We start from the raw sequence: 12,313 nt of genomic DNA on the forward strand, positions 1-12,313 counted from the left end.
TTCACATTCTATGAAAACCATTTTAAAGGACTTAATAATAAAAGATAAATTGCCAGCATTACATGGTCTGTGAGATGCTGAATGATTTTTCCTCTCCCTATTTCTCCAGCCTTATCTCAAGTCTCCAGTGAGCCCCTGCCTCATTCTTCTTACCAGAGGCCACAGAATCAGGTCTTCGGAGGCCTGACAGCTCACCTGAATCTGTGCCCTCAGTCGCTCCCTCCTCCCTAACTTCTAAGTCTCCCTCTGAACGCACCTGCAGCTGTAGAAGACAGTTTTTGGTATGTTGATAGCATTCTACTCTAAACATTGCATCTCTCTCCTTCACTGCATGAGAGCTAATTCTAGCCCCAAAAGAGCTTGCTGACTAAAGGCAGGAGCAACTGAAGATCAGGGGAGTGACTGCTTCAAGGTGAAACCTTCAACCAATGGTATGTGTGCAGGGGTGAAAGTGGGTGAATAAACAGTCCAGTCTCTCCATCTTCCCCTGGAACAATACAGAAATGTGTTCTACATGTTTTCTCAAAGGATCACCAGTAGGACTGAGGCCCAGTTGCCCAAAATTGAAACCCACTTATTAACACACATCTCATTTGCATTTCTTTCTTTGTTTCTTTTTCAGCACTTTTTCATTTGTGCTTCCTGGGATCATTTCTCAAGTAAAATACTTGTTGCCAGGTCTGCTTAACGTAAAAGGAGTGGTAAGCACTGTGCTGATCTGCAGAATCTATGACCAACGTAAAAACATTTGATTCCTTTTGAATAAACCAAAGCAGGGGGAGAGGGACATCCAGAGGCGTAGGCTCCTGTGACTTAAGCTTTCTGATACTGAATTACTAGAAGCTCCCTGCATATTCATTTTATTTCACCATTCTGTGTCTGCTTTCATGCTATTTTCTAAACGAAATGCCCTTCCCCAGCTTCTTCACTTGCACAATTTCTTATCTTCAAGAATCAGCTCAGATATTCTGTTTGAAAAACCCTGAGTCAAGCTTCTGCCATAGCAATCGACATGTATTTCACATATAAACCGGAACACATTACATGGAGATGATCTGTGTTAAGACTCATAAGCTCTTTGAGAACAGGGCCCACAACTTACTTCCCTTCGAGACTCCAGCACAGGGCCTGGTATGTACAAGCACTTATAATAATAAATGAGTAAATACCTTTTTTTCAAAAAACACTTAGAAGATGTCAGGAAATGTTTTAAGTGCTTTACCTGTATTAACCCATTTAATCCTCAAGACAACCTCTTGAGGTATGTACTATTATTCCCATCATTTATAAAATGAGCAAACTGAAGCAGAGTGAGGTGAACTGACTGACCTGCAGGTGACACAGCTAGCAATGAGTGAGCCCAGAGAGATTTAGACTATAATCTATGTTCTTTACAGCTACCCATCATTGCTTCTTTTGAATTAAATATCAAACAGTAACATCTAACCAATAGAAAACACGATTTGTTATCATTTTGTTACAGACCTTGATATCTAATCTACGCTAACCCATGTTCTTGTCTATACCTAGTTTTCGAAGGAAGAGCTTAAAAGTCTCTCTCCAACAATATCATTTACAAAAGCAACAGTAAAAAAAAATATTTCCATCACAGCATTCCTAAATATCATATGATTTCTAACTTACCAATGTAGATTTCCTTATGTACCAGAAATTTACTTTAAAAATTTATTTAACACCCCATGGAAAATAATATGCTCAGCCTAGGTAGTACCAGTTTTTAGAAATTAATACTCTTTTGAGAAGAGTCAAAGATTATTTATAAAAAGTGAATGATAAATGATCAATTCTTAATACATTCTTTAGCTATGTAAATAAAACCAAAATACACTGTCTAGGGTCCTACTTACACAGGCTGTTAATGGCAGTAGACTTGGTAAATTTCAGAGAACCAGCCTCAAGTGACTCTGCAAGTCACATTTCACACTGTGTTCGTCCTGTTTCCTGTCAACAGTGGCTATAATGGGCACATAAACTAAAATTTATGCCCTTTTGAATCTGTAAATGTTCTGTGTCCTTAGCCTTTAGCAATGGAAATATGCCAGTAATTTGCTCTTATATAATCCCTCTTCTCCATCAGATTTGAGGAAATTTTAACTAGCATGGAATTATAAATTTTTAATGTCATTTCTGCATTGTTAGGCTCCTGATAATCTTAAATCCAGATCAAGAATTATTTTAGAGTAAATTCATACCCCAGTCATCTGAACAGAAAAGACTACAGTAAACATCCAATATATATTCCATTAAAAACAACTTTAAATGCATCACCTAAGTAAACTTGGAGAACTATTTAAAAATTTAGGAGTCCTTGGCCAAAACTTAACTGAGAGATAAAACTTCTAAAGACATTATCTAATAAAATGAATGGGACAAGATGAAGAGATTTATTTTGGTAGCCAAACCATATAATTTAACACTGACCTTTTCATTTTACTAACCTAAATTTTCCACAATCTCATTTAAGCCATTATTTTGGGTACGTGACTTATTCTCCACATTATTCTAATAATTCTCAATAAGCAAACAGGGAATTTTTTAAAATGTAATGATTGTTTAAAATTTTAGACTTCTCTTTTTTTTCTAATAAATATTCTAGTAAATAGTATTTATGTATCTCATCAAATGTTTTCTTTTCATTTTTCTAAAAGTTACTTTCCAATTATGTTTCCATAAAACACAGTGGTCTCTCCAGCACAGACAACTACTCAATGAAACAATGTACTTCAGGTTTTAGGTAGAGAGCTTAATATTACTATAAATGCCTACAAAATATTCTTCACTTGTATGAAAGTGGGTTTATCATATACAGGCATCTTATTTCTTAAAGTCTTAAATCAGAAGTAAAATTTGAATATGCATTTGGCTCAAGAGTTCTTAGAATCTGTTCTGAGAGACTGTGGGTTAAATTATCAAGTGGTATTTAATGAGCATACCAATTCTGTAAATTAAGTGACTTTAAATTACATGTTTTATACTAGACAACTGCTAGAGACAGGGATAAAAAATCTATTTATTTGCACATTTCTGTTTCAGAATTTTCAACACGTTTCCTTGTAGACTCTAGGTTCTTTTTTTTTTTTAAGTTGTTTGTTCAAAAATGAGGTAACTGCATTTTGCACTGCTCTGAAATATTTGAAAAAAAATTGTGTTCTTGATGGAGATTAAGAAGATAGATTTGAGAGGTTTTTTGACTTTTAGGAAATGTTTGCAATCTGGGTTTACCATAGATTTCTGAAGTTCAGAGTTACTACAAGGGGCCTGTGAACTGATTATCTATGTGTACAAAGCCGTACATATAAAATAAATATGTACAATATCATACACTTATATGTGCCATTGTCAGAAACATATCTGTGTGTCATAAAGAATAATGTGCATACTTATTTTAAACATTAGTAGAGTCACAGTAGTTTTTGTTATATTTCTCAATCCACAGATGCTGAAAGTATCACAACTAGCTTGTGTCAGATTCTATTGATATCATAAAAAAACCTTTGTGTTGAAAATACTTGGAAAACACTGTTTGGAAGGCTTGCTACTAAAGGGAAAATTATTTATATTTTCAATTCAGAGTATTTACCATTCATTTTAACTGTGACTTAGAAAATAATATGTCATTATATTGAAAGAACCACTTTTTTTTTTTTTTTACAAGAAGTGAGGAGATGAAGGACATGAATGGATTGTAGAGGCCAAAAAATCCGCTTCTTTCCACATTTACATTTTTATTAAAGATCTGAACTCTAAAATTTAGGCATCAGAGAGACCTAGAAGCAAACTATTTGAACATTAAATATATGTGAACTCAAATGACATTTACCTTCAAAATTACATACTGTCATTGAACCAAACTCTCAACTATCAGGGTAATTTAATTTTCCCCTCATCCTGTTTTCTGGACTTTAGTTGTTATGAACGTATATGTGGTAGGCAGAACAATGGCCTTTCAAAGATATCCAGGCCCTGTTCTCCAGAACTTGTGGGTATACTATGTTACATAGCAAAGAGGAATTAATAACAGAAGGAATTAAAATTACTAGTCAACTGACCTCAAAATAGGGAGAGTAATATGGATTATCCAGGTGGGACCAATGTAATCACAAGGGTCCTTAAACACGAAAGGGAGGCAGAAAAGTCAGTGTTAAAGTGATACCATGGGAGAAAAACTCAACCAGACATTGCAGGTTTTGGAGGGGGACCATGAGCAGCTTCTAGAAGCTGAAAAAAGCAAGAAAATGTACTTATCCCTAGAGCTTCCAGAAAGGAAGCTGCTGACACTAATTTTAACCAGTGAGACACATCCTGGACTTCTGACCTCCAGAACTGTAAGAGAATAAATGTGTGTTGATTTAAGCCACTAAGTTTGTGGTAATTTGGTACAGCAGCAATAGGAAACTGAGTTTGCTAAGGTGTATGCACTTGATGACTATGTAAATTTTCATGAACACCGAAAGAATTCAAGTGAAGTAACGATGAATTAGGTTAGCCCTTTCCCAACATAACTGCTGAAGTAAAACGACTTTTCCTGTGGAGCTAAACGTGATATAATGGGAAGAGATTCCTGCTTTTCCTTAGGAGAGAACATTTGCTCCAGCAGGGATGAGGCAGAAATCTGGACAGGCGCATCAGACCGATGGTGGTGAGCAAAGCACTGGGCCAAGAGGGTTCAGCCCAGGCCATTTCAGGACCACCTGGTCTCTAACTTGCTCATCGCAGCACTGATTCTGCAGAGGTGGGCAGAGCAACTAATGAGACCACATGACTCATGAGCAAGTGTGAGTAACCCATAGGAGATTTGGGGACTCTGTGGGAGAAGAAATGCCTGGGGGATGGTGTAATGTTAGAAAGGAAATGAAGAATTTATTCTGGGAAAGGCAGGAGAAGCTCTAAGCAAATATAATTTTGCTATTCAAAAGACCCAGTCACAGATATAGAAAACAAACTTATGGTTACTGGGGGATAAGGGGAGGAGGGGTGAATTGGGAGACTGGGATTGACATGTACACACTACGATATATAAAATAGATAACTAATAAGGACCTACTGTATAGCACAGGGAAACTCTATTCAATACTCTGTAATGGCTTATACGGGAAAAGAATCTAACAAAAGAGTGGATATATGTATAGTATAACTGATTCGCTTTGCTGTACACCTGAAAGTAACACAACATTGTACATCAACTATACTACAATAAAAAATTTAAAAATAATTTTTAAAAAAATCCACACACTCAAGGTTAGACCAAAAAATATACACACTCAAGGGCTAGTCATTTGATCTACATTTGAATTTGTCTCTCTTAATGGATTAATCAAGGAGGACAAAAACACAAAAGAAACCCCTGTTGTGAAAAAAAGAGCCAGCTCAGAGGGAGGTTAGCTGGTCACTCTGAAAGAGAACCTCTCAGGGTGACAGGGAAACTTTAGTCTCAGGTCTGATACCCATTTTGCCAGGAGCCCAAGTCTGACAGTACAGTCCCAGTAGGTCGGACCCTAGAGGATGGACTTTTACAATCAAACTTAAGAGAGACTGATAATAAAACAGGAATACAGTTTATGTGCTCAAAACCAGGGCACTTCCTCCCTGTGTCTTCCGTCAAGAGCACCTCATTCTCAGGGTCAAGGCAACCGAGGTGCTTAAGAGCCCGAGTTTGCGAGATGGGCAAAGAAAAAGAGCAAAGGCTTTAGAAGGCCTGAAAGAATATTTTATCCGGTCAATGAAAAAGCCTGATGAACCATCCTTGTTCAAAAACCTAACTTTCCAGTGAGCTGAACACTAATGTCACTTGAAATACTATTTCTCTCAGATTCTTGGACTTGGACAAAGCTGGAAGAAAAATGTCAAATGCTGGTATTTAAATCATGTTTATGAACTTCACGTGAACCATATTTAAACACGTTAAGAAAAAGTGATTGAAAATACAAGATACATAATTTATGTATTATACGTATTATTTCTAGTTTTATTTCTATCCTAAGGTTAAAACCTGGTCACCTAGAATGTAAGGGTCTCCTTCCTTCATTAGGAATCCAATAAGCAGTATCTTAAATTGGATTTCTGAAGACAGTCTCTCTCACTTTCTCTGTCGACCCCTAGATACAGAGGTATTTTGTTTATTATTAGTTTCCTTCCCAATTTTTCCATCAACACTAAATCCTAGACATACCTCATTTTAGCATCTGTATTCCAGTATTTAACAAAATAAACCAAACCAACCACCTTTTTTGACCGACGCTCAGGGAATATGGGTATGAATGCTGCTGGATTCAAAGAGCAGAGTACAACTATGACCAAAGAAGGTTTTCACTGAGACTGTTTCTCAGAGGTCATTTCTTTCACACAGTTGCGAGCAATGATGAGCTCCTCCAACGCAGAAGTAAACGCGGGTCAGAGGTAATCACTGCTAAACATCAGCTTGGTCAGTCAAGACCACAAAAGAAATGTAAACACATTACCCAAATAGTGGCTGCCATTACCTTTCAAAAGAGAGCGGTGTGTGTGGTAAGTCTGGCCTCCAGCCGCTGGGCCCGACGCTGACGCCCCTGCTCGCACTCCCGCCTCAGAGAGCCTGCTGACCCCACGTCGACCCCGACACCGCCTACGTTGACCCCACGTCGACCCAGACGCCGCCTACGTTGACGCCGCCGCCTACGTTGACCCCACGTCGACCCCGACGCCGACTCGCCTCCCGCAGCACCGTCGCCCAAGCGCCGTGTCTCAGAGTAAGCCGCTCGCACTGCAGGAGGAGAGGTTGCATGGCTCTTGGGTGGAATTACACTTGAGCAATAATGGGAACAACAGCGTTGTGCCACACTCTGTTTCTGTTTATAATGGCGACGTGGAAGAAATACTGCTGGGTGTGCAGCATGAGTCTGGACGGAGTAGCCAGCAGTAGCCATTTCATAACATGAAAACATGCTTGTTTTGTTTACCCATGTCTTCACTTGAAAAACCTTGCTGACAACCTGTTCATTACCAAAGCAGACTATGCCAATATGATACAATGTGGCCTCTACCCACCAAGAGCTTTTATTCTGTAGAGGAGAAAGGCACATGCAGCTTCTCACACAAGGAGACAATGGGATATTCTAATTGAAGTTTTTCCAGTGTCCTTGTTTTGGTGTCCTCACTTGGCTTTGGGCTTCACTAAGTATCCCTGCTCATAGAATCTGTATTTCAGCTATAATCCACTTTTATTGTACCTGAGCTCTGTCGATGTGGTGGTAAGGTGGGGGGGGGGGAAGAAGAACATTCTATGATCTTCTGATTAAATCTCAATCATTTGATGTGCCTGTGTCTCGGAGGTATGACCTTCATAAGTGTTAATCCAGCCTTTTTACCTTTAGCCTCCTATGCCTTTCTCTGGCTGCAACATTCCCAAATCGATTTCTTTGAAGCCCTGATTCTAGATGCCTGTTTTTACACCCCTTAAGTGAGACAGGAAGGCTGAAGTGAGTTCTCTTCTTTCATCTGGATAAAGTTTAAGAATTGGGAGAAGTCCCTTCTACCGGAAAGTAGACCTCTGATATGGAAAAGGCTCTGAACATGTTTCTAAATGGTTTCTCTTCCCTTCCCCCTGCCGGAGCCAAGAGGGGATCTTTCTTGGACTTTCACCATAGACACGTGATGGGGTTCCTGGAAGGAAAGCCCATAAAAATGTGGGGTCTAAGGTTGTGGTTCCCAGCAGTTTTTCACCCTCACACTAGTCTCCACTCAACCTCCAAGAATTCACCAAAATTACCACTTAAGTGTTACTACCAGTTTATGGTTCCAACAGCTTCTATTGCTGTATCTCTCTGGGTGCATTTATCTCTCTAGATGTTGGGTTGCTGGTTTACCCTGTAACCTAGTTCTCTGATGGGTCCAAGATGTCATTGTCCAGTTTTTTCTTATCGTAAAGATGGGAGTTATGACTTCCAAGCTCTTTACATGTTTGGTCTGAAACTAGAAGCCACAATTCATTTTTGATGTATAATACTGAATACATGCATTACCACTGTGATACAATTTCTAACATTCCTATTTAGGGATGATCTGCAAGAAAAATATCCTAGATCCTTATTTCCACCCTTTGAAAATGTAACAAAGTGACAAAAATTTGTAAAACACATCTAGGGCAAAACTTAAATATATATAGAGACTTTAACTTTTAATTTAAAAATTAGACACAATATTAATAAAATCCTCTAAATATACAAACAATGCCCCATGCCCCCCAACACAGTACCAGACAAATTAATTTAAACAATAACATAGAACATTATTAAAGGTACTGAAAGTCTGATCGTCCCGTTGTGGTTAGTGGAAGACTAGTAACTTGGCCCTTGAATAATTTGAATTGACTCCATTAGTCTTTGATAGCTTCCCTTCTAACCGATATGGCAAGATTTGCTAGGCTCAGCTCGTGCATTTCCTGTCTCAGACCTCAGCAATCTCTCCACTAAACCTAGGTCGCTTTTGGTGAGAAGTGACACTTCAAGACCACTATGAGTCTCATCACTAAAGCATTAGTCATTGTATCTAGGTCTTAATAGTGGAAAGAGGTAGGGAATATTTATAAGTAGGAAAAATATACAGCCTAGCTCCATCCAACATAAAAGACTAGAAACAATAACCAACCCAGTAACAACTTCCCAAATTTATCCTGATACAATCAAACTTCAAGACTAAGGAGGTTTAAATTAAACGCTTCCTCATTGCATCTATATGTCCCTTATTCCACCCTAAAAATTCTGCTTCTCAAGGACACAGGAGATGATAAATAAGAATATCCACTAATTATTCATTTTGAAAATTATTCTCAGAATACTAATACTACCACCAATGTAATTATTGAAATTAAAGCTAGGAAAGCTTTCTTGAATCCTGGCTCATTCAAAAAGTATTAGAAAACTAATTTCATGTGAAAATAAACAACAGAAATGTATCAAACTCAAATTCCATGCAAAGTTATCATAAGAAAAGAAGAGAACAAGCAACATAATCATATAAATGCACACATTCACAAAAGATAAGTGTGAAACTAAGCCTCATTTTAGTAGGTCTTAATTTCTCCTAATGCCAAGGAAAAGACGACAAAGATTCCAACTATCAACTTTCTGTACTGAAGTTATAAAACAATAATATTAGGCTAGAAAATAAATGACAGTGTAACGATTGGAATGGGTTGTTGAAACTAATAATATTTATAAAGTATCTGTTTCTTGAGAAACTTAAGAAAACTAATTGAAAAGCTATAAGTAATTCCATGAGCAATAATAGCAGTAATGGAATTCATTAAGGTAACAGGATATATGTGTGTGTGTGTGTGTGTGTGTGTGTATGTGTGTGGTAAAAGACGGCCATGATCATGATGGTTTAACCGATATAACACATATAAGAAATATATAATACAACTGTTTTCAGACACTGAAAATAGGCAACATAGACATGTGATACTTAACAGAAGAGAGACAGATGAAGTGAGCCGTACAACTTCAACTGCCTTCTTTGAAGACTTCAGTGCAGGGAAGAAATGTAAGGCTCATTTAGAGACTGAGAAGTTTACAGGCGTACTCCTTAAACAGAGCAAAAAGTACTATTTTAGGTTGAGGAAATAGTGATCTGCATTCAGTGAGAGCAAGAGGGCTGAAATTTGCAAGACAAAGTACTAGAAAGAGCTCAAGAAATTTGTACGAGGGTACCTTTGAGTCTGGCTGAACGCCAAGCAGCTCTCATGCAGGATAAAACTCCACAAGCATTGACAGAGGATACCTACCGTAAGATACAAATTAATCTTCAGAGCTTACACAGGGCTACGGGACATTCAAGTACTTAACATCCAGCATAGCAAAGCTTTAATGAACACTCTGAGAATTCATTAGAAATTTAAGAATCTTTGTATCTTAGTAATTAAGGCTATTCTAGGCTCACCATAACAAAGTTTAAATAAAAGTCTTTATGGACAAACCTGATACTCAGATAACTGCCTGACCAACACCAACTCTATCGTCATTAAATGAAGACTAATAAAGTCCTGATATTTAACATCACAAAATTCAAAATGTTTAGCATCTATCTTCTTATTTTGATACAATATATTAAGCAAACGTGATTAACATTACATAGCATTATGTCAGTTAAATGTAATTTACCTAATTCAATGTATTTAAATAAGTAAAAATACTTAATTTTAAGAACAAGGGAAAATATGATTGGTGTAGCACTTTGCCACACACATTTTAACGCGTACTACACACCTTAAAGACCTTTTTAAAAAGTTCCTGTGGGAAATGACATTGTCATTTGGGTCTAGCATTATTCTGGTTGCACAGACTAGAAAGAGAAGTTGCGCTGTGGTAATACTAGTCTTTATCTCAGAGACCAAGAGTCATTTTGCAAATTTGTAGTATCATTTCCCTAAACAACTCCGGACTGAATTGTACTTTAGTTCCTCAGTTCTATATTTTTGCAGAGGCAGAAACACAAGCTCTTGATTTTTTTTTTTAAAGTGTTGCTGACGGGTTGAGATAACTTTTTACTCCATCATGTATAACCATGGAATAGCATTAACAAGTGAAAGATGTAATAAATTAGACATCTCTACATTTTAGAGAGAGAAGATGGAAACATCATTGATTTTCTTTTCTCAATTAAATATGTGTGAACCAAAAGAAAAAACTTTTTTCAAGTTAATATATGGTTCAGGAAAAGAAGAAACAAGCAAAGAAGCCAAAATCAGGTAAAAATCGTAATTTTTTAAGTCAGCCTTATACTTTTAAAAACATGATTGACATTGAATATTTGTTAGCACTTGTTTTTAAAATATCTGGTTGAAAATATATTGATTGTAATATTACAACTGAAAAAAATCTATTTATTAGGAATAAATAACTGTTAAATCTGAAAGTGTGTTTTTTTTTTTTTAAGTGCAACAGTTTTAACCACACAGGAGAACTTGTAATAATATTTATTGAAATATAATCTCAAATACTTTAAAGTCACTGAGGGGAAAAAAAACAAGCATATTTCACATATGCTATCCTAATTCCTCCATAAACAGCATTTAAATGAAATTCTTAAGAAAACCACTGAGTGTGTCCAGAGTGAGGGAGGTGGGTGAGAAGGGATGTTCAGGTGATTACCAATCCCAAATCTGTTTGACAGTCAGAAGGAGAGATTTCAATTTTCATCCAAGTTGTCCTGAAGCTAATGCCTTTTCATTACAGAGCTAAGGAAAAAAGAAATAGGCTAAGTCTTCTTGTGCAGAAACCTGAGCTTCACGAAGATACTCTTTCCAGCAGATCTGGGCAATTGGCCAATGAAACAAGGTGAATAACTTGTAATTATTTGGGGGGACATTTTGCTGATTGTATCATTAAAAATTTAAGAAAGAGGAAATTAGGGATTACCATTTTATTGGATTTTACTGGATTACACAGTAATATAAGGAAGGGTTAGCGATCTCATTTCAAAAAAACTAGAAATATTCCATAAAATTAAACCATTTTAATAGCTTGAATTAAGTAATCTCATAAAAATTTAAAGATGCTTTTTAAAAATTATATGCCTGTCAATTTTAAATGATATATTTTTCTCCTTCATCACTTTGTATTTTAAACTGATGAAATACTCATTAATTTAAGAGTTTGCACAATGTCATTGAGAAGTGCTATTCATCTCTTTCTTCAGTAGTTTGGAAAAAATGCCCTAGGTACAGTATCAAGTAAAGCACAAAAAGGGATGTTTTGTAACTTTTAGCCATTTCTTTAGTTCAAACAGAAAATGGAATAACCTTATACACTAGGATAATATAAATTTTTCCAAATATGAAATATGACCAATAAAAGATCCAAGACAAATATATTCAATTCTCAATTATCAACATTTCTAAAATATTTGTTGTATTAAAAATGTTTCCTATTTCTTACCCCTTTAAAACTTCATTAGTCAAACTTCCTGTATCTGTTAAAAAAAAATTGTTGCATATTTTGGTAAGAGTTTCAAGGAAATTGCAGTTTTAAAAAAGTTTGACTGAAAGACACTGTTAGATTAGGTTCTTCTATTTGCCAAATTAAGAAAGATAATTGACCTGATTTCTTTGTTTTTAACCTAACACATGATTATTTTTCCCTAGAAAATAAAATAATTCATGAGAAAATAATGTTATTTTAACACATGGTTTTATAGGCAAAAACCAAAAGAAAGTTGACCAATGTTTTTGAACTTTCCAATATAAATACAATTTCCATTGTATAATAATCAAAGGAGAAATCCTGTGAAATATGACTGAAAAGAGCAGTATGATAGC

General features: G+C 36.3%; 1 protein-coding gene across 1 annotated transcript in view; it reads left to right on the forward strand.

Moving 5' to 3' along the window:
* Window positions 1-10,625: 10,625 nt before the first annotated feature.
* Window positions 10,626-12,313, forward strand: part of RGS18 (regulator of G protein signaling 18) — a gene marked incomplete at both ends in the record, with an annotated part of 28,135 nt that continues 26,447 nt past the window's right edge. Inside the window, 2 exons of the mRNA XM_079728504.1 lie at window positions 10,626-10,744; window positions 11,232-11,333. Coding sequence (XP_079584630.1) covers window positions 10,626-10,744; window positions 11,232-11,333 — 221 coding nt within the window. The remainder of the gene's footprint in view (window positions 10,745-11,231; window positions 11,334-12,313) is intronic.

Source organism: Hyperoodon ampullatus (genome assembly GCF_949752795.1).
Source record: "Hyperoodon ampullatus genome assembly, chromosome: 2".
Classification (NCBI taxonomy): domain Eukaryota; kingdom Metazoa; phylum Chordata; class Mammalia; order Artiodactyla; family Ziphiidae; genus Hyperoodon; species Hyperoodon ampullatus.